Here is a 23896-nt window from a genome sequence, read left to right on the forward strand (position 1 = left end):
TGAATACTACCACACCATCTCTTAACATGGAATTTACACTTAGTTGTAAGGAATGTCTTTGAGAATGGAGAATCTAGTGGTGTTGTGTGTACATAATGACACTAACAAGTATAAATACCCTGTTACAGTCCAACAAGTATTTTCTGGACTGTATCGTTTGGGATGCCTAAATTAATGCATTTTACAATAGTAATTTATTTGTGTGTGTTTTAATTAAATGATAGTTTACCCATTTATATTCAAGATTTTTAGGACTGGTAAACATACGTTATAGGACTATATCATAATTTATTTAATCAATCTCCTATTGATAGTAATAAAATGGAAATAGCCTAAATGTCTACTATTTCTTTTTTTTTAATTTTTTTAACATTTATTTATTTTTGAGACAGAGAGAGACAGAGCTTGAATGGGGGAGGGTCAGAGAGAGAGAGGGAGACACAGAATCTGAAACAGGCTCCGGGCTCCGAGCTGTCAGCACAGAGCCCGACGCGGAGCTTGAACCCACAGACTGGGAGATCATGACCTGAGCCGAAGTCAGACGCTTAACCAACTGAGCCACCCAGGCGCCCCAAATGTCTACTATTTCATAGTACCTATATCACTATAACATTAGAAAATTTTATGCAAATTTCCACTAGATAAGTTTCTAGGATGAAAACTGCTGAATCAGAAAGAATATACAAATTCTATAAATATTGTATAGAGGCCACTTTTAATATTTATTTATTTTTGAGAGAGAGAGAGCACAAGCGAGCACATGAGCAGGGGAGGGGCAGAGAGAGAGGGAGACACAGAATCTGAAGCAGGCTCCAGAATCATGACCTGAGCCGACTGAGCCACCCAGGCACTCCAAAGCCACTTTTAGACAACAGGCTTGAGCACTGGAACATGATTGAGGCAGAAGGGCCCAAAGTGACCAAAACCCCCTGGCTGGATACAGACAGGCCCATCAGGCAGCCTACCTCAGAATGTCCATAGGCCCTAACCAATAAATGGGCTACTTATAACCAGTCATAGTTACCAAAACAGGATATTCCATAGGTCACTGTACCTCCTCACCTTCTTCCTTTAAAAACGGTCCCTACCCACTGCCCTCCTTGCAGACAGCCTCTCCTCTGCTGTCCGGCCCACAGCTCCCTTGCTCCGTATTCAATAAACGTCTCTCTCCTTTGTTGCCTCAGGTGAATTCTTTTCACTGTCTGTGCCACCAGCTTCCACGTGATTGTCATCCCACATTTGGAGGCCTCATCCACTCAGGTGAGATATTACATTTAGACACCATATGTTTGATAAAATGTGATAAATATTATATTTCACTACTACAGTAGAAAAGGATATGCTTTTTTCTCCTCACTTTGATCAACACTGTCAGATTTTAAGGTTTTTAATTTGGTAATAAGCAAAAATTTTAATTTGCTAATAAGCAAAAAAAAAATGTATTAATTTGCATTTCTTTAACTATGGGTGAACAGTGCTATTATTATTGACCATTATTTGTTTTCTGTTTACGACTTTTACCAACTTTTATATTGAATGACTGTGTTTTCCTCCTTGATTCTGTAGCAGTAGTTCATATAATAAAGCTATTGACCTATTGTCAGATATATATACATTGAAAATATTTTTTTCTGGATTGCCGTTTATCTTTTAACTTTGTATACAGTGAGAAAAGTGGTAATATAGTGGTAATATATTTTCAAATAAAGACTTCTTTACCCCATAATTCTATAAATATACCCCTGAATTTTCTTCTTTTACTTTATTGTATATTTTATATACAGAATCTTCAAATTTTCAGGGCTCATTTTGGTGTAAGGTAGGAGATAAATATCCATTTTATATTCATAAATAGCATTTCAATTAATTCAGTATGATTTAATAATTCATCTCTTTGCTACTGACTTGAAATCTCATCTTTATCACATTCCAAATTTATACTTGTATTTATTTCTTCCTGCCTATTTCTAGGATACTTCCACAGTGCTTTAAGTGATTAAAATATAATATTTTCATAAATGTTTTCGCTTACTATTAAAAATCCTATCGTTTGAACTTTCTTGTTAAGTTTTCAAATTAATATACACTTATTATAAGAATTATAACAATTGAGAAGCTTAAAAATATACATTGGAATAGCACAGATGCAGAAAAAATATAAATTATATATTATATAATTATTGTGTGATAAATATGGTATCAGAAATCAGAGGGGAAAAGAGCATATTATTCACAACTATTTGGAGATAACTGCATATGCAACTGGAAACACATTTGATTACTACTTCAGTCCCTCTACAAAAAAGAAATTCCATGTAGATTAGAAATTTAAATATAAAAAAGGAAGCCATAAAAATATTACAGAAATATAGGTGAATGTTCTTTTCCAGAGTAGGAAAGCAATTATAATCATGACACAAGATCCAGAAACTATAAAGGAAAATCAATAGAATCACTCCTTGAAAATATAAACATAAATTTTAATGACTCCATTACATGAGAGAAGTCCTAATTTACTATCATCTACATATTGTTGGATCTCTGTATGGTTTCCAACACATTGTTATTATAAATAAGACATTAACGAACATATCTTTATTTTGCTTTGTTTTGTCTTTGAATAATCTTTACGTGCTGAAATTTGTGATCTCCCATTTTTGTTGGAAATAAGTAGGTCATTGGCTTGGGTGTAGAACACTTATTGTTACAGAGGCCTTTTTAAAAATAGCCTATTTTAAGAGCCAGAGACATGTGTAGGATTTTTTTTTTTTTTTTTTTTTTTTTTTTTTTACTACCTGGTGCTTTCTTTGTCCTTCATAGTATGAAAGTTTTGTTGGCAATGTCTATGATTTTTTGAGTTACTGAGGTTAAAATAAGAATGCCCACCCTACTTGAGGATTTAATCCACTCTCTGATAGGCAAGGAGGACCTTTTTGTACAGGTCAGCTTGTCTGCCATAAACTCAATCTGACATGATTAAGGATTTGACCCTCCCCCCTGCCCCACTACCCAATGTCTAGGTTTTTTTTTTATTATCTGTAATGATTCTACTCTGTGAATTTTATTAACCCTTTCCTGAATCTATTATTTAATTTGTATATCTTTTGGAATAATAAGCTCCCAAGTTATGGGTGGGCAACATAGGTAACACAACAAATGTTCACACACACACACACACACACACACAATGTTTTGAGCCTTGTTTTTTCTTGTTTTTAGTGGTAGCAAGGGCTGTTGTTTCTGTTTTTCATCCATTCAATACCAACTTTTATAGAAACTGAATTGGTTATGAAGAACTAGGAGATCTGGTAAAAACCCAGGTATTGCACGAAATGGACCAGTGAGAAAGAGTAACATTGTTTCAAAAGTGAGATTTATGTTTTGTCTTGTTTTTAGGGTAAAAAAATAGAAAACTTGCCTTCAGAAATTGGAAACTTTTGTTATGATTAACATTAGAAAGGAATTTGATAAAACATTCTCCCTTGTTTGCTTCAGCTAGTCAGTCACTGTCTCTAGTAGCCAAGTAGCCTTGAAAAACCTACCACTCGCTGAAGACTTTCTGTGTGCACCCCTTTGGGAAGTAAAGTGATTTGCCAGTAGGTACTGTGGCAAAAACAATTCTAACTGCACTGTTTGGCTACTTAGAACTCAGCCTTCCAAAAGCCCATTTCCTAAGAAATTTTAAAACACGGCTTCTGATAAAATCATTCGTCCAACTCATCCATCATAATTATACTTTTACTAAGCAGAATCTTCATGCATCCCAATAAAATGCTGTATAACAATGACAACTTGTCCTAAATCATATAGTAGGAAATTTCCCAATTCCTTACAAATTGTCTCTAGGAAAAAAGGGAGGGAAAACTTCCTTTATGAATTTTAATCTTACTAAGCCTACTAGGATTAATGTAAAAGTGATTTTGTCACTAGCTAGACCCCAAAACCTGGCCTTTACTGCTCACATGTTTGTATCCACCAACACTTGTCCCACATTTCCCTTAAGCTCTACTTATCTCTTAACTCAGACAAAGGACCTTATGGGCATAGCATCCTGTGATGGCAAACAAAACTACCCCTCAAGCAATAATGACTTTCTGAGGAAGAGCTCTGCTGGTCCAGACCACCCAGACCAGTTTGAGCTAATCCCACAACTCACTCCTGCACAAATGGACCACGGGGTGACTTCTGGAATGACCAACAATAACCTTTACCTAATTATAGTACTAAAATCTCTGCCCAGCATGGAGCACAAGCCTCATTTATGTAACATATAATATACATATAGGCATGTTTCTTTAAGGTACATGTGTGACCGTATGCCCACTTCTACATACAATGACAAGGCTTCCCTATTAAATATTCATCCTGACCCTAAATAAAAGGAACACTTTCACTCTTGCCCAGGGAGTCACAACTTTGGAAGTTATTCCTGCGATTTCCTTATTTGGTACAAATCAAGTTTCCTTTGTGTGACAACTCACTTGGTGTAGTTTCTATCTGTGACTCACCAAGGAGCAAACTCACGTTGGTTTGGTTACAATTCCTAAGTTCCAGCTTAGACAATAAAACCAGACAAAGGAAAGGGGTCATACTCACTCATTGGGGGTGCCCTTCTGGCCACAAAAGTGGCCCTTGCTGTCTGTAGGGTAGGCCACTCTCCTGGGGTCGCCATGTACCCAGGCTGCAGGAACAAGAAAAGACAAAAACTCTATCAGCAATAGCCGACTAAAGGCAGTCTGATTTGAGAAATTAGAATGCATCACTGCAACACATTAACCTCTCCCCTCAGTCACAGGAGATTATTGATTTTCTTCAAAGAGTAATTTCTTAATGAAAAGTAAAATAAAATATGGATGAATCAGTCAGAAAACACATTTCTCTTAATCTCTCAGGATTCATCTGGGTTGTAGCCAAAACCTGAGGTAATGCATTTAGAAAATGACATTTATTAGAATGTGAGTTAGAGGGCACACTACAAATGCTTGGTTGGCTGAAAGACACTTTTTCTAAGGCTTAAAACTGGATGACTTCATAGGAGAGCTAATAAATTTACAGCCAATATTATGATGTCATCCTTTTGGGTTATACATAAGTGAAAACCATTAAAAAATTCAAAGGAATGAAACTGTAATGTCTAATTCACATTAACTGGTTCTTTCTGACTTCATGTGACATTCTAAAGGCAAATATTAGCAACTTTAGTGCAATATATAATAAAGATTTGCTGTACATTTTGTCTGTTAATCTCAAAGCTTACTACAAATACCAAGTATTCTCAAACTTCACAAAAACAAAAACTTGATTCTGTTTTCCCGGAAGATGCTGGGCTCTACCTCATATAGACTCATCACGCTTATTTTCCAAGAATTAGAAACTTGACTGACAGCTAGACTACAGAATGACAGAAAGTAACATGTGTTATCTAACTGAAGGTTTCTAAACTTTTTTAGTTTGAAAAATCCCTAAAAACTCTAGAAAATGCATTGGTCATGTAGTACTACTTGCCTCTGCATACAGAAAACAGATCTCTTTGTCCGTTGCTTCCTTTAACATGTGCCCAGCTATATCCTCACCCACATTTATCGGATTTGACAGTTCATGTAATAATTCAGTCACCCTTATGTACATGGCCTGTGTGACTTGAGAAGATACAAAAAAATCAATTCTGAATGAGGATCATATAATATGGAAGAGAAATTTTTCACAATTTTTCTCATCCACGTCTTTCCTTTTAGTATCTAAGTACCCAGAAAAGTCTCCTGTGTCTCATTCTTTCTTCAATGTCATGAAGGCCAAATAGGCTTCATCTTCTAATAGTCTTACAAAATCTGACTACATTCAGGCAGTCCTCTGCTGCCTTATCTTCTTGTCTTTATTTCCCAGAAGAAAGTAGATTATAAATAAAGAATTTAAATGTCATCTAAGCATTCAGTGGACAATGTCTCTGGATACTATTTAATTATATTGTTTTTATATATTATTTTTGTCACATTTTGGCTAAAACTAAGAGGTTCAATTTTACCTATCTTCTGTAATGTATTTTTAAATTTTTCCCTGAAATATTTTATCCCTTTTCCATACAAATATTAATTCAGAAATGGCACCTGAAGGAGTATTTAGATTAGCTAGGTTGGCTACTTAATATATTTATGGCCCTGAGTAAGTTGCTTGTTTTAGTCTTGGCTTTCTAATTTGTTACTGTAAAAATGGGTATAATAATGCCAAACCCCATAAGAATGTTGGTAATATGAAAGAAGATAATATAATAGAAAGCCCAACTGCTTGGCATGAAGTATGGACTTGGTAATGTTAGTTCCTGTCTTATTTAGGTTTCCCCAAAACCAAACCCTGAGACAAGGACTTTGCTACAGTTAGGTTAATTTGGGAGATAATTCTAGGAAGCTCATGTGGGAGTGAGGGAAGGAAGAAAGCCAAAAAAGGGAATATTAACAAGTGGGATACTGTTGGGAGCCATGGTGACTCCATCCTACTGGGCCCTTCTGAGGAACCATATAGAACATGCTTGTTGGTGGGCGTGATGACATAGTCTACCATAGCCGCAAGCAAACTCTGAAGAACCGAGGGAATGTGGGGTAGGACATCAGCAGAATCTGCTATGATTTCCTTTCCCTTTTTCATAAATCAATTAACCAAAGAATTTGCTAAATGGCCATTGTGTGTGCTGTATGAGAAGTCAATTTATGTCAGATTTCTTAAGAAACGCATGAAAAGGAGACGATAAAATTTGCAAGAGCCATAGAGAAGAGATGGGACCTGGGAAAGACTGAAAAATGACTAGGACTCGGACAGGTGGCCAGGAGCAGGGAAGAAATTACAGACTGAGGAAACAATAGAATAAGAGCTTTGGTGTATTAATTGCTCACAATGTATCAGGTACTATGCTAAAAGTATTACATCCATTGTCTCATTTGAGTCCCACAATAGTTCTATGAGGTTGATATCATTTTCACCTTAACTCTATAGATAACTGTAGCTCAGAATTTTATTTACTTCTCAAGGTCACACAGTTTTTCAGTGGCATAAGCAAGGGTTTGAATTTAGGTATGTTGCTGTCTAAGGCTCAAGCTTTAACCACTGAGCTATCAAAGCTATAATGCTACCCATTAAAGGATAAATTAGGAATGAGCCTGTTAACAGTGGGAAACAATATGGATGTCAGCAACATGAGGATCCGCAGTATGTTGGACACATATGGTAGGAAAGGAGATGACACCAGTAATTTTGGAGCCTTTGTCATTTGGAAAGAAAAAGCTTTGTACTTGGCAGAAGAGGGAGAGTATCTGGTTGAGAGGCATCGGATGCCTGGGAACAAAGGAGAAGGGGGCGGGGGAGATCTAATTATCAAGGGAAGAATTCTTTCTTGATTCTGTAGTTTTGAATTCTAGCAGGTGGCTGTGTTTACTGAGTTGCTGCTACACCTCTCCAGGCAGACTCTGGCACAGAAGTTGTGCTGCAGATCATCTGTGTTTGAGCTGTAACATCAAATCTGTGACCTAGAAGCTTCAAGAGCCAGTTCAACCAAGTCCCCACAGTCAAGGATATCTAGTTTTCTCTTTAATTTTTTAAAATTTATTTTGAGAAAGAGAGAGCATGCACATGCACAGGGGAAGGGCAGAGAGAGGGGGAGAGAGAGAATCTCAAGCAGGCTCCTCACTGTCAGCACAGAGCCTGATGCAGGGCTCAGTCTCACAAACCTGGAGATCATGACCTGAGCCAAACAACTGAGCCACCCAGGCACCCCTAGTTTTCTTTATCTTCTCTATCAGTTCCTGTCTTCCCACACCTGCACTGGAAGAACTTGACTGGGGAAAAAAAAAGAGGAGAACAAGGAGATGTGCAACAGCAGCATTTTGTCTGTTAATAAATTAAGGGATTTCTCACATTTTACTCCTTTTTTTGGAATTTCTCTATTCATGGCAATTTTAGGAATGTGCCGTACAATATGGTAGCCATTAGGCACTCATGTCCACTGAGCATGTAAATGTGGCTTACCTGAATTGAGACACATAATAAGTGTAAAATCCACACCAGATTTTAAAGACAGTATGTAGAAAAAAAGTATAAAAATTTCAATAATTTTTATATTGAGAATATCTGAAATGATAATAGTCATTCTTAAATATATTATTAAAATTAATTTCACTTGTCTCTTTTTAGTCTCTTAAATATGGCTACTGGAAAATTTATAGATGACTCACACTTTGTTTTTCCCAGACAGATCTGTTCTAGATTATTTCTCCACAGTTGTCAAGGGCTTTTCATATAAGGTGATTAATAGTGCCATAACATCACATATTTTTGTCAGTCCTTTTCTAACCCCATTATGCCCAATGCATCTTTTTTTATAACTAATAATTTGCCACATTCCTTTTACAATCTTGAAATAATACAGGTAACAATACTTACCCATATATAGACTTTCTTTTAAAATATCAATAACATGGGGCACCTGGGTGGGTCAGTTGGTTGAGCACCCAACTTCAGTTCAGGTCATGGTCTCATGATTTGTAAGTTCGAGCCCCGAATCGATCTCTCTGCTGTCAGCGCAGAGCTCATTTTGGATCCTTCCCTCTCTCTCTGTCCCTGCCCTGCTCATGCTCTCTCTCAAAAATAAATAAAATAAAATATCCATAACATGTCCTAATGTAATGTAAATGAGAAATAAAAAGAAAACTTATAATTAAATAGTGTGCAAATCAACGTGCAAATGCTCACAAGTGACTAAATCAAAAGACAGTGAATTAAGTCAGTACATGCACCTATAAATAGGCTCATTGAATGTAACAGCTATAACTACGAGAAGATGCAGGTGTATCGTGTAGGAGACTTAAATAATACAAGTGTGCTGTCAGTGATAGACTTCTCCTAAATGAACAAATTATAGTCTATTTTAACAAAAAAGTACACTATTTCTTCAAATTCCCTTGGTATTTACTGAAACTATGCAAAAATAACATTTGTTACTTAAAAATGAGTTGTCATCTCCATGAGAGGGACATGGGAAAGTCCGGCAAGAAATGGGACATTTCCTGGTTGTGTAGGACTATCCTAGATATTACAAGACATCTACCTTTCCCAGATCCCATCCACTAAATGCCAGGAGTACTCCCCTTAAACACTGTGACAATCAAAAAAAAAAAGATTCCCTAGGCAGTCCTACTGCTTTGATTGAGATCCATTGCTTTGACTGAGATCCATTGATTTGCATGTTCATTCACACTCTTATAATTTGAGATATATATACACATATATACGTGTATATATACACATAATACGCGTGTATATACACGTATATACGCGTATATACATACACACATATATATGTGTGTATATATATATATATATATATATATATATATATATATATGTATACACACACACACACACACACACACACACACACACATATCCCAGATTATCTTTTTTTGCTTCCAGATTTAATGGGGGGATATGCTATCATGGAGTTCTTTCTTTTTTTTTTTTTTTTAATTTTTTTTTAACGTTTTATTTATTTTTGAGACCGAGAGAGACAGAGCATGAACAGGGGAGGGTCAGAGAGAGGGAGACACAGAATCTGAAACAGGCTCCAGGCTCTGAGGTGTCAGCACAGAGCCCGACACGGGGCTCAAACTCACTGAACGCGAGATCATGACCTGAGCCGAAGTCGGATGCTCAACCGACTGAGCCACCCAGGCGCCCCAGTTCTTTCTTATAATTTATTCCCATTTACTTTTATTCAGCTGATCACTATCTATGGTGACTTTCAAATATGTCCATAAATTATTTCACGTTTTTCCGTGGAGTCTGGACTAGACTTGCTTCTAATGAATACAACGTGGCAGAAATTACATTTGGGTGACTTCCAAGAGTAGGTCATAAAAGGCATTGCAGCTTACTCTTTGCTCTCCTTTAGATCACTAGCTTTAGGGCTTGAGGTACTCGGAAAGTCCTATAGAAAAGCCCACATAGTTGTCAACAGTCACTAAGAACTGAAGCTTCCTGCCAACATTAATGTAAGTGAGCCATCTTGAAGGCAGATTCTCCACTTTAGTCAAATCTTCAGCTGAATGCAGCCTTGGTTTAAAATTGACTACAGCCTCATGAAGCCATGAACTCAAAGCCAGAGCCACCTGGTTAAGCTGTTCCCAACTTCTGACCACAGAAATTGACATGTGAAACATTCCTTGCTTTATGTTGTCAATTTTCAGGGTAATTTGGTATGTAGCAATAGAGAACTAATTACCACATAGCTTTTAGAAATATTTTATATACTTGAAGGATTCAGTTAAATTATCTTTATGTTCTCCAATATAAATATTTATAATAATTAAATCCTCTTTTCTATTTGATTTATTTTGCTGTGTTATTTAACTCACAGCTACAATTGCTAGGATTTTAGTAATTTTTGTTTCTTCACTACATGATTTAATACATGGAGTCCTCAAATTGATTTAGATATTCCCTAGGACCTAACTAATTATACACTATCTAATATCTATTAACTTTAATTCTTGGTGCACCTGGCTCAGTTGGTTAAGCATCTGACTTAGGCTCAGGTCATGATCTCATGGTCCAGGAGTCCAAGCCCCCATGTCAGGCTCTGTGCCAACAGCTCAGAGCCTGGAGCCTGCTTTGGATTCTGTGTGTGTGTCTCTCTCTCTGCCCTTCTACCTCTCGTGCTCTATTTCTCTCAAAAATAAACATTAAAAAAATAATTTTAATTCCTAAAGTCAATATGAAAAGCTTTAAAATGCCAATCTAGAATATGGTGAAACTCCCACTCATTCATTCATTCATACTGAATTTTCAATCATATTTCCATCCATTTAGTCATTCATCCATTGGGCCTTACTTGTGATAGGCACACAAAGACTCTGAAGATATAGAAGTGAACACATTCATATTTAGTAGAATACTATTGTATAATTAACACAATCTCCCTAAGGAAACTATGTTTCACCCTGATTGGCCAGTGCAGAGAGAGGATGGCTTCTGGAGAATGGTAATGAATTATCTCTAGCTTAACCAAGTTATGACCTCAATTTTAACTGCTCTTCAAAAGTTGTAGTCTTTCTACTAGAACAAATTAAAGTGGCCTCTGCCACCTTGGATGCAACAGTTGATCTGACAAAAGTTCTCTCCCTTTGCCAATAAGTAGAAAACACCAAGGGAATTTGCTTTCACCTGGCAGAAATAGTACTGCATCCTCACTATCTTTCTTCAAGGTCATAGGACTTCCTAGCTCTTTGCCACAATTTAGTTTGCAGGGTTTTGATGATATCTTTACTCCACAGGATACCATGCAGATTCCTTACATTGATGGCATCCTGAAGAAAAGATCTGGAGAATACTGGAAAGCATGTAATCTCAATGCCTTAGAAAGTCTTATGTATTCTGGGGCACCTGGGTGGCTTGGTCGGTTAAGCATCCGACTTCAGCTCAGGTCATGATCTCATGGTCCGTGAGTTTGAGCCCCGTGTTGGGCTCTGTGCTGACAGCTCAGAGCCTGGAGTCTGCTTCAGATTCTGTGTCTCCCTCTCTCTCTGCCCCTCCCCTGCTCATGCTCTGTCTCTCTCTCTGTCAAAAATAAATAAACATTAAAAAAATTAAAAAAAAAAAGAAAGTCTTATGTATGCTAATGTATGGGAAATAAATCGCATGGAAATGCAAGAGTCTTCTAATAGAGACCTTAGGAGTCCAGTAGACCTATCTCTTTCAAAGTGAAAGATAAGTTGCTGCACCTTGCATTCTCTATTAAGAAAGAGGCACAACTCTAATCACCTGCCAGATATGAGTACAGCCCAGAGAATAAATTTTTTTCAGATAATCCAGGCTATTGTGCAAATCTATATGCATAATGGACTCAATGGTGCTTAAACTATCTGTCAGAACAGGATGCTGTATGGGGCCTGTGACAAATGCCTTTTTAAGAATCACAAGTGGAGTTTCCCAGGGTTTTGGAGAAAACCCATGTTGTTTCAGCAAATAACAGTTCTTTTGAGAAGTTGCTCCTGGACTCTGAATGATCATTTAATGACATAAGAAGCCCATTATAAACTGGATGTTATCTGATCCATCAAGCCTAAAATTAGCTGTGCCCAGAAGCACTCCATTATTGAGTAGAAGAGGTATAGTCATATAGTGCTTGAGAAGATCATGAAGGCACAAGAAACTTACATACGAAAATTGCTCACAATAATAGTGTGTTGACTCCTGAGGCACTGTCTTAACAAGTCCCCATGACTCATGAAAAGGGCCCTATGATAGTTGACTGGGAAAGATAAAATTAAACCAGATTTATAGATGGCTAAGGAGGATCTGTTGGCACTGATCAAGGGAAATTTTCCTCGTTATCTACTTTAGCTGAAAAAAGAGATGAGCTGAATCATTAATCTATTTATGAACAGAAGCCAACAACTTCATCACGTTATCATGAACTGTAAATTAAGAACATTAGACAATCAGTATCAAGGAAGTTTGAGAAATAACTAGAAGGACTGACCTCAAAATGGACCTAGAATATGAAGATATTGATGTTCCATGCGGTTGCTTAGTCAAGACCCTTGTGTAGAGGTATCTTTCAATAATCAAAGGTTAAAGCACTCATTCCATGATTTTGTGAAAAAGTAATCATGACAACAGGGATGAAGATTATGTGGGGATTAGGATAACATGGAGTTTCATTCAGAAAGGCTGACTTGGATCCTAACAGTGCTTATGTGACAAATTTGCTAGCAGTGAATGACCAACCCTGAACCAGCCAGCCTTATGGAACAGTTGAATACCCTATGGAAAATCCAGTTAAAGCACTACTTAGGAAGCAATACCTGTCAAGGTTAGGTTGTTATTTTTTTAGAATACAGCAGGATTCTAGTAGGAAATACAGGTTACACTCACACAGGATAATTGTAAAGGGTTGAGCAAATATTTACAAAGTTATAGGTAGAGTTATGGGAAACCAGACTTGGTACAGAACCCAGAGGATGGCAACAATTGGGAGTCACTTCCACCTCTATGCCTGAAGGGACAAAGAAGGAAAAGGTTACCCAAACTCAGAAAGAGAAGCCAAATGAAAAAAGCAAAACTGATAAGAATTAAAGCCTTAGGGAGAGAGGTATAGCTACCCTGAAGTGACCCACCAGCAAGAGAGCCAAAAGAATACATTTCACAAACCCCTTTTCCTTCCCTCCAATCTACTGTTGATACCTCTCACTAGCAAAACCATATAGGAAGCCACAGGACAAGAGAGCCTGTTGATGTAATCTGCATGATTTATATACGAGTCTCTTACGGAACAGAGGAGGGTGAAGAGCAGGTAGAGAAGGAGCCCAGAGGGGAAAAGGAAAAATACTCAGCCTATATCCTCAGTAACTGACAAGACTACCCAAGATTAGAACTGTAGATATATTCAACAAGACGTTTAGGACTTTATTAAGAACAAAAGAGTAAACAGAATAACCAGAGATAAAAGATTTCAGATTCTCTTTTGTCAGAAGTTACTGCCACAAGGGACGGCAAAAGAAAAGAGCAGAAAGACACACATTCTATATTTCAGAGTCGGAAATGGGAGGGGTGAGAGTAAAAGGTAAAAGAGGGAAAATATATTTTAAAGAAAGATTAAATAGGCACACACACACACACACACACACACAACAACAACAACAACAACAGCAACAGCAACAACAAACCCAAGGAAGTGAAAGAAAATGGAAAAACAGCCAAATAGCCAAGAAACTAAATTAGTTTTTCACAGCATCTTTGTTGTATTCTTTATTAGCAAAACCGACTCTAAGCTGCGTACCTTAACATACTTTTTCTAGTTATTCTAGATGTTTGCCTATCACTATTCATGATCTGTTTAAGGTTTTGGTTCACATTAGAAGATGTGTCTTTCTGCTTTTTTAAGGTAAAGAAGTAGTTAGAAATAATGAGGACAGAAATTTATTTGTTCTTTTCTTCATTCATTCCACAAATATTTTTCAGTACTTACTATGTGTCAGCACTATGCTAGACCCTGGTTGTATAAAGGTTCTTGCTAGAGGAGCCTAGAGTCTATCGGGGGAAAGAGATCTTAATGAATAAATTGTAAACATGAAATTTCAATTCTGACAAGTACTGCAAAGAAGCAATAAATGGCACAAAGCCAGGGATTCATAGAAGCAAATGACCAAATGAGAGAGGTCGGGGATGATGTCCCTGGAGAGGTAATGCAGGAGCTGAGACCTGAAAAATGAATGGAGGCACAAAGAGGCTTCCATTAGATGGATACATGGAAAAAGGCCCTGTGTGGGGTAGGGCATGGTGGGTACTAGAAAGGAAAAGGAAAACACTGTGGTGCATACACAGGCTGTCTCATGGTTTCACATGTGGATGGACAGGCAGTATCTTAGGTTATTTTCTATAATGAACTACAGAGAGATGGTTTTAGCATAATAAGGTTGTCAGAGTCAGCATACAACCCACAGCAGAGGCGCTGTTCTCTTCCTATTCAAATTTTCCTTGAAAAAGTCAAGGTCACCATATATTCAGTATCACTCATCTTGGTGTTTGCTTAATTGTAGTTCCATAATTGGCAACATACCCTTACTTCGTATGAAGGAAGATCTCTCATCATTCCTGAAAATTGACATAATTTATTACATCTGAAAATGCTACATGGAATATTCACTAATATCTAGTAGCAAATATACCTTTTTTTCATGGGAAATCGTTTGAGGTCTTCTTGGCCAAAGCAAAACAAAACAAAGAATAAGATACTGCCTGACATTTTATTTACTCTATAGGACAAGCACTAACTAAAGGAAAAAAACCAAATCTATGTATCGATTACCATAAAGAACATGCTCCTCTTTTTAGTGTGTACTTAATACGCTAATTTTGCAAACAACCACTGAATGTAAACAATGACACTGCCGCAGAGTAAACACATACTCAGGCTCACGTGGTTAAGATGAAACTGTTAGAGTATTCATTGTTTTTGCTTGCAAAAGAATATCCACTTCCCACTGACTCTTTTGACACTTGCTGTTTTAAGCCCAGTGTGTGAAATTAACAGGGGAAGAGAAGGAGAGAAAAGCATTAGGAGGATATCATGGGGTTCTGCTCTGACCTCCTCTTAGTAATCTCTATTACTTACAAAGAATCCTCATCACCCTCTTCATTAAATAAAAGTCAATATTGTATGGTGGTTAAGAGCACAGGCTCTAAAATTAAATTGTCTGGGTTATTTTGGTGAATAAAACCAAATGACAAAGTGATATAGCAATCGATATAAATCTAGATCAATCATCCCCTAATTTTCTCACTGTCTTAGAAATAACTTCAAAAGACCACTTTTAGCTAAGCAGATACATTTGTGTGCGGGGGAGGGGTGGGGGTGGGGTTGGTGTATATAAGAGAAACAGAGGAGAAATTATTTGTAAAATACTACTTGAGTAATTCATAGCAGATAAGCAAAGGTTGGTAAAAGATGGGTGAAAATTTTACTCAAGAAAATTATCTTTCACTCCTATCAAGGAAATGTATGTTACTGAAGTACCAGGAGCAAGCATTATTATCTAGTATTAGCTCTCAATTTCAACATTTGCAAAGCATGTTCCTGTTGTGCTCTAGGGCTGAGTCAGAAGTTGCAGCCATTAAAAAGCCCTCTGTCAAGGAGAAAATGTGATTAGACCAACTGCTTGCACTGACACTTAAAAATTAACTGCAAATCTGTTTGGGGCAGCTAAGACATTCCCTAAACACTTGCTGGTTGGGAATGTTGGCTTTCAAATCATTATTTTGTATCCCTTAAAGGTACATTTTAACTGTTTTAATATGTGAGAAACAGGCCTGCCAAATTGTGCTTATGGCTTTTTAACACAAGCAATTTACAAATGCAATGAAGCAGATAATAGGACACATGATACCGAATTTGAAAATCTGTGTTGATGACACTTCTGCTGTAGAAACATTTTTGGAAGCAGCCCTGTATCCAGTTGCCTGGATAAGAAAAATGTTGTTTATCATTTCACAGGTGGCCTCTTCCACCCAATGGTGAGTTTAGGGTCATGTCCTTGAACACAAATCAGTCTCTCTCATGCTAACCATATTCCACTTGCAAAGATCTGGAATGCATGCATTCAGCAAAATAAAACAAACAGAAATAAATCTCACTCAATGCTAAAAAAAATCTATTCAAGTAACAGTCAAAACTAAGTCTTTCCTTTCGTAAGATAAAGAATTCCAAAAAAAAGGAAGTATAGGTATATAGTTTATTTAATAAATGTTTATATATTTGTAAAGAAAGAAAAAGGACATTTAATACTGGTTCTGGTTGACACAACAGATTTTTCATTGATTAAAGCTTACTTGACTTCTGGGGAAAGGATGGGAAGGACCCTAAGCTCACTTCTTTCCATGGATACAACCAGATAACATCCACATAAGTGTAAAAACCCAGAAAACTACCGAAAGACTGGGAGAGCAGACTCTCCATAGCTAAATGTAGTGAAGAGGCCACATGGAAAATATAGGAAGGGCAGAAACACAGTGGGGAGCTAAATGGACCCACACGACTGCCCATGGGAGGGATGCATGCCATGCGCACAGGGAAGAAAGAGAAACAGAACCTTACACTCCAGGCAGGAGGCCTGCACTTTGAATATGAATACCCATAATATTTAGCTTTGAAAACCATAGGGGCCTAATTTCATAAGGTCTTAATATCATGGGGCTTAACATCTGGAACTTCAAAATCAGCTGCTTGGCTCTAGGAGGGCCAAAGGATGATAAACCAGAGTCCCCACCCTTAAAGAAACAGTATAACAAATAGCAACTCTGAGATACAATATAGAAGTAGTTTTTTTTTTTTAAGATTTTTATTTTTAAGTAATCTCTACACCCAACGTGGGATTCAAACTCACAACCGCAAGGTCAAGAGTTGCATGCTCTATTGACTGAGCCAGCCAAGCGTCCCTAGAAGCAGCACTTTTTAAAAATGCCTGGGGTACAGGGGATGGAGATGTATTTACTAATATTAGAGCCTGTGCTGGAGGGGCAGGGATCTTTGGGAGACTTCTCTAAGAACAAAAGAGCCAGCAGGTGACATGTCCCTCCTCCACTCCCAGCCTAAATACACAGGCACCTGCAGGAACTAGTGCAGCCTGAACACTTTCCACCTAGTGTGCTAACAGTATGCCTGCCCCTGTGGGCTTTTGCATATCTGTCCCATCCATTAACAGCTTCAGCAGAAATTCCCCCAGGCAGCTGAAGGTCCACTCCTGAAGCGGACCAGTGAGGACACTGCTGGTACCCACACACTCTGCCCCCACGTTCACCTGTAGACCTGTGCTCTCCAGTATTCCCGTCAGCAGAGAACACCCAAAGCAATGACCTTCAACAACGAGATAGAAAACATAAAAAAAGAACAAATCAGAGATGAAGAAACAATAACTAAAACTAAAAATATACTAGATGTAATAAATAGTAGACTAGAGGAAGCAGAGAAACAAACCAGCGACCTGGAGGACAGAGTAATGGAAAGCAATTGAGCCAAATAGGAAAGAGAAAAAATAATACAAAATGAAAATAGACTTAGGGAACTCAGGAATACCATCAAGCATAATAACATTCACACTATATGGGTCCCAGAAAGAAGAGAAAGAGAGAAGGGGGAAGAAAACTTATCTGAGGAAATAACAGCTGAAAACTTCCCAAATCTGGAGAAGGAAACAGAAATCTAGATCCAGAAGGCACAGAAAAGTTCCAATAAAAATCAACCAAGGGAGGTCCACACAAGGACATATAGTAATTAAAATGACAAAAAGTAATGATAAAGAGAGAATTTTAGAAGTAGCAAGAGAAAAGAAAACAATTACATGCAAGGGAAACTTTATAAGGCAATGAGCCAATTATTTTTCGCAGAAACTTTGCAGCCCGGAAAGGGATGGTAGGATATATTCAAAGTGCTGAAAGAAGAAACGGGAACCCTCTTGCACTGTTGGTGGGAATGCAAACTGGTGCAGCCGCTCTGGAAAACAGTGTGGAGGTTCCTCAAAAAATTAAAAATAGATCTACCCTATGACCCAGCAATAGCACTGCTAGGAATTTACCCAAGGGATACAGGAGTGCTGAGGTATAGGGGCACTTGTACCCCAATGTTTATAGCAGCACTCTCAGCAATAGCCAAATTATGGAAAGAGCCTAAATGTCCATCAACTGACGAATGGATAAAGAAGATGTGGTTTATATATACAATGGGATACTACTTGGCAATGAGAAAGAATGAAATCTGGCCATTTGTAGCAATGTGGATGGAACTGGAGAGTGTTATGCTAAGTGAAATATGTCAGGCAGAGAAATACAGATACCATATGTTTTCACTCATATGTGGATCCTGAGAAACTTAACAGAAGACCGGGGGGAGGGGAAAGGGGGAAGAAAAAAAAAGTTACAGAGAGGGAGGTAGGCAAACCATAAGAGACTCTTAAATACAGAGAACAAACTGAGGGTTGATGGGGCTGGGGGAAAGGGGAAAGTGGGTGATGGGCATTGAGGAGGGCACCTGTTGGGATGAGCACTGGGTGTTGTATGGAAACCAATTTGACAATAAATTATTAAAAAACAAAACAAAACCAATGTACTGAAAGAAAAAGACCTGTAGCCAACAATGCTCTATCTAGCAAGGCTATCATTCAGAATAGAAGGAGAGAGAAAAAATTTCCCAAACAAAAGTTAAAGGAATTTACCACTAAACCACCCCTACAAGAAATGTTAAAGGGGACTCTTTGAGTAGAAAGGAAAGACCATAAGCAGGAATAAAAAATGTAGGAAGCACAAAAGCAGTAAAATTAAGTACATCTATAAAAATCAATCAAGGGATTCACAAAATAAGAGAATGTAAGGTATGACACCATATGTCTAAAATGTGGAGGCAGAGGAGTAAAGAATTGACTCAAACTTAAGCAACCATCAGTTTAATATAGACTGCTATATGCATAAGATAAACCTAATATGGCAATCACAAATAAAAACCTGTAATAGATAAGCAAAAAATAAATACATAAGAAGGAATCCAAGTATATGACTAAAGAAAGCCAATAAACCATGATAGAGAGTAAGGGAAGAAAGGAACAGAGAATAACTACAAAAGCAACCATAAAACAAGTAGCAAAATGGCAATAAGTACATACATATCAACTATTACCTTGAATGTAAATGGACTAAATGCTCTAATCAAAACACATAGGGTAACAGAATGGATAAAAAAAAGCAAGATCCATTTATATGCTACCTACAATTCCCAGACCTAAAGACCCATACAGATTAAAAGTGAAGGGATGAGAAGTATTTAATATACAAATGGAAAAAAAAAAACCATTAATGAAAGAAACTGAAGATGATACAAACAAATGTAAAGATATTTCATGCTCATGGATTGGAAGAATATTGTAAAAATGTCTGTACTACCCTAAACAATTACAGATTTGATGCAATCCCTATGAAACTACCAACAGCATTTTTTACAGAACTAGAACAATCCTGAAATTTGTATGGAACCACAAAAGATCCTAAATAGCCAATGCATTCTTGAAAAGGAAGAAAACTGGAGGTATCACAATCCCAGATTTCAATATATACTACTACATAAAAAAAACTATAGCGTCAAAACAGTGTGGGACTGGAACGAAAATAAACAGATCAATGAAACAGAATACAACACCCAGAAATAAACCCATGATTATGTGGTCAGTCTTTGACAAAGGATGCAAGAATATGCAATGGGAAATGACAGTCTCTTCAATAAATGGTGTTGGGAAAACTGGACAGCCACATGCAAAAAAAAAAAAAAAAAATGAAACTGGACCACTTTCTTACACAATACACAAAAAAGAAACTCAAAATGGCTTAAGGAGCTAAATGTGAGACTTGAAACTGTAAAAATCCTGGAAGGGAGCATAAGCAGTAATTTGACTATTGATTATAGCAACATTTTTCTAGGTATGTCTCCTAAGGGAAATAAAAGCAAAACTAGAAATGCCTAGGTGGCTCAGTTGGTTGAGTGTCCAACTCTTGATTTCAGCTCAGTTTATGATCCCAGGGTTGTGGGATTGAGTCCCACATTGGGCTCCATGCTGAACGTGGAGTCTGCTTAAGATTCTCTCTCTTTGTCTCTTTCTGCCCCTCTCCCCTGCTCATGCTCTCTCAAAAAATTTTTTAAAAAGCAAAAATAAACTATTGGGACAACATCAAAATAAAAAGTTTCTGCACAGCAAAGAAAACAATCAACAAAACTACCTACTGAAGGGCAACCTACTGAATGAGAAAAGGTATTTGCAAATGACATATCCAATAAAGTGTTAGTATCCAGAATATATAAAGATCTTATACAACTCAATATCCAAAACAAACAATCCAATTTAAAAATGTGCAGAAGACATAAACAGATATCTCTCCAAAAAAGATACACAGTAGACCAGCAGACATAGGAGAGAATGTTCAACATCGTTAATCATCAGGAAAATGAAAATCAAAACCACAATGAAATATCACTTCACACCTGTAAGAATGGCAAAAATCAAAAACACAAGAAACACCAAGTTTTTTTAGCTAGGATGTAGAGAGACAGGAACTCTCATGCGCTGTTGATGGAAATGCAAACTGGTGTGGCCACTGCGGAAAACAATATGCAGGTTATGGAGGTTACTCAAAATATTAAAAATAGAACTACCATATGACCCAGTAATTCCACTACTGGGTATTTACCCAAAGAATATAAAAACACTAATTTGAAAAGATATATGCTTCTCTATGTTTATTGCAACATTATTTACAATAACTTAAGATATGGAAGCAGCCCAAGTGTCCATCGATAGATGAATGGATAAAGAAGTGATATATATACACACAACAGAATATTACTCAGCCTTAAAAAAGAATGAAATCTTGCAATTTGTAATAACATAGGTATAGATAGTATGCTGCTAACTGAAATAAGTGAAAGACAAAATATCTTATGATTTCACCCACATGTGGGGGAAAAAAGCCCACACCAACAAAAAACAGACAAACCAAGAAACAGACTCAACTATAGAGAACAAACTGATGGTTATGGGTGGAGGGTGGGGATTGGTGAAATAGGGGAAGGGCATTAAGCATAAACTGATCAGGATGAGTGCTGAGTAATGTATCAAATTGTCAAATTACTATATTGTACACCTGAAACTAATATAACACTGTATGTTAACTATGCTGGAATCAAAATTTTTTAAAGAAAAACTTTTAATTTTTATTTATTTATTTTTAAAGTTTATTTATTTTTGAGAGAGAGAAAGTGTGAATGGGGGGAGGGTGGAGAGAGAGAGGGAGAGAAAGAGAATCCCAAGCAAGCTCCACACTGTCAGCAGGGAGCCCGATGCAGGGCTCGAATCCATGAACCTTAAGATCATGACCTGAGCCGAAGTCAGATGCTTAACTGACTGATCCACCCAGGCACCCCAAAAGAAAACTTTTTTCAAAAAGAAAAGCTTACTAGAACAACTTTAAAAATAAAGGAGGTGAGTCTGGGTGGCTCAACTGGTTAAGCACCTGACTCTTGGTTTCGGCTCAAGTCATGATCTCACAGGTTTTTGTTCAAGCCCTGTGTCAGGCTGGCAGTGCAGAGCCTGCCTGAGATTCTCTCTCTCTCCCCCTCCTTTATGTTCTCTCTCAAAATAAACAAACTTAAAAAAAATAAAATATGGGAACTAGAATGCTTTATATTTCTTACTTTTTTATTGGAAGAAATGGTTTTCCTGTGCTAAAACAATGTTTCCAAGCTGTGATCAGATAGGCATGCTCATTTTCATTCCCAAGTAGACTAAAAACATAGTGGGACATCCTATCAGAGCCACTGCCCATCACCAGTTTCCCCTTACCATGAACATTAGGATCCTACCACCAAGCTCACAAACTATAACAGGACACCTGGGGAGGCATAACTTATTTAATTATACTTATTTATTAGTAAGATGAACTGTTCATTGCTTCCGTGTATAGACAGAATCAAAGTCAACTTGGAATTATTTTTGTTCCTCAAAAGGTCAGTTGAGTGACCTCTCAGTTAAGAAAACATGGTTTCTCCCCTTTTTTTTTATACTCCTTGGTTTGGGGAGGATCAATTTTCTTTATAAGAAAGAAGAATTCAAACTTTTCTCCCTGAGATTTTAATTTAGGATGGAAATGACTGACCTTGAATTAGGTCTTAGGGCCAAAAGGAATTTAAATACTACAAAAGGGAACCTGCCTTGAAGGCAGAGACTGAGCTGGTACTTAGGCATCATAAGGGCCTAAAAGAGTAGGGGCTGCATTCAGACACTAGTCATGCTTTGAGGAGAAATGACTGATCACTACCTAAAGACTTAAAAGCTATATTTTGCGGAGTATTTGGCTGGCTCACTCAGAGGAACATGTGACTCTTGATCTTGGGGTCATGAGTTCGAGCCCCATGTTGGGTGTAGAGATTACTTAAATTTTTGTTTTTAGAGAGAGCACAAGTGGGGGGAGGGGCAGAGAGAGGGGAACAGAGGATCCGAAGAAGGCTCTCCGCTGACAGCAGCAAGCCCAGTGTGGGGCTCAGAGTCACAAACCATGAGATCACGACCTGAGCTAAAGCCAGACACTCAACTGACTGAGCCACCAAGGTACCGCATTAAATAACATTAAAAAAAAAAGCTCTATTTTTGGATCCTAGTGTAGGAAACCCTACAATAGTAGAAGGATCCAGATGAGTAACTGACTAAGAAATGATACCAAATAGCACCAACCAAAATGTCAGAGCTCCAGTAGACTATAAGGTTTCTCTCTCCACCTAGAAACTGGAAGTAAGACTTCACCTTCCTGGGCATTTTGGGGCAGTTCAAGTCAGGGAAGGGAATGATATGCTGGACTTCCTGAAGCAATGAACAGAAAAGTACACATGTGACTGTATTATTACCCCCATATACTTTAATACCAGAAATGATGGAGTCAAGTTTGACCACATTTAGATATTAACTTAGCTATTTTGTTTATTTTCTACCTCATCCTATGAAGGATTTAAGACTGAATTATGAAGAATTTAAGCCTCCTCCTCTCTGTACTTGGTACTTTCAGTCCTACTGAGAGGTCCAGTGGACTCATGATGACCTTCCTTTAATCTTTTGCAATGATCTATACATCACCTGCATGTCAAGGCCCTTAACTAGTCTTATTTGGCTTAGTTCATTTCTCTATTAAAGAAGCAATCCTAAGCTTTACCAGATTCAAGGGAAAGAGACACAGGCACATACCTCTTGGCAGAAAGAGGGGCAAAGAAGTCACAGCCATGTATTAAAACTACTATAGTCCAGCCTCTGGCCACACACTGTTTACATTCCCTCCACAATCAAATACGTTTATACTCTCCCAAGGTCCTCAGAAGCCTCATCCAATTAAAGAATCAGGCTCAGGCTCAGGGTCTGGATCTCATCACCTAAGTAAGGCCCAGGTGTGGATGATGTTCTTCAGAGCTGGTGGTTCTCCTAAGCACAATCTTTAGCTAGATCACTGAATTCATTAGGTACATTTCTTGCCTCCCACATTACCATCTGCCGCAGCAGGAGCAGCAATGCTGCCAAACTTTCAACACTATGTCACAAGGTGCCCTTCTCTCCTGTTTCTAATTGCATTTTTCTCACTTTCCTTCGAACTCTGACAGTTTCCTCAAAATCCATTGGGTTTCTGAACATGCCCTGGTTTGAAAACCAATGCCCATGTGTTAGGTTTTGTTAAGTAGCATCCCTCTTCCAGGTACAAAATTTTGTTCTGCTTATCTGTTTTTACACCCCTAAACCCACTAGCTTAATACAACCATTTTATTTTGCTCATGATTTCAGCA

At 37.6% G+C, this 23896-nt stretch overlaps 1 protein-coding gene across 11 annotated transcripts in view; it reads right to left on the reverse strand.

Moving 5' to 3' along the window:
* The window catches only part of SLC44A5 (solute carrier family 44 member 5), a 368679-nt gene that overhangs the window by 77355 nt on the left and 267428 nt on the right, over positions 1-23896 (reverse strand). For all 11 annotated transcript variants that reach the window (XM_042997591.1, XM_042997590.1, XM_042997595.1 and 8 more), the window contains one exon: positions 4597-4681. In XM_042997591.1, the coding sequence (XP_042853525.1) occupies positions 4597-4681 (85 nt within the window). The remainder of the gene's footprint in view (positions 1-4596; positions 4682-23896) is intronic.

Source organism: Panthera tigris, chromosome C1 (genome assembly GCF_018350195.1).
Source record: "Panthera tigris isolate Pti1 chromosome C1, P.tigris_Pti1_mat1.1, whole genome shotgun sequence".
In the NCBI taxonomy this organism is placed as follows: domain Eukaryota; kingdom Metazoa; phylum Chordata; class Mammalia; order Carnivora; family Felidae; genus Panthera; species Panthera tigris.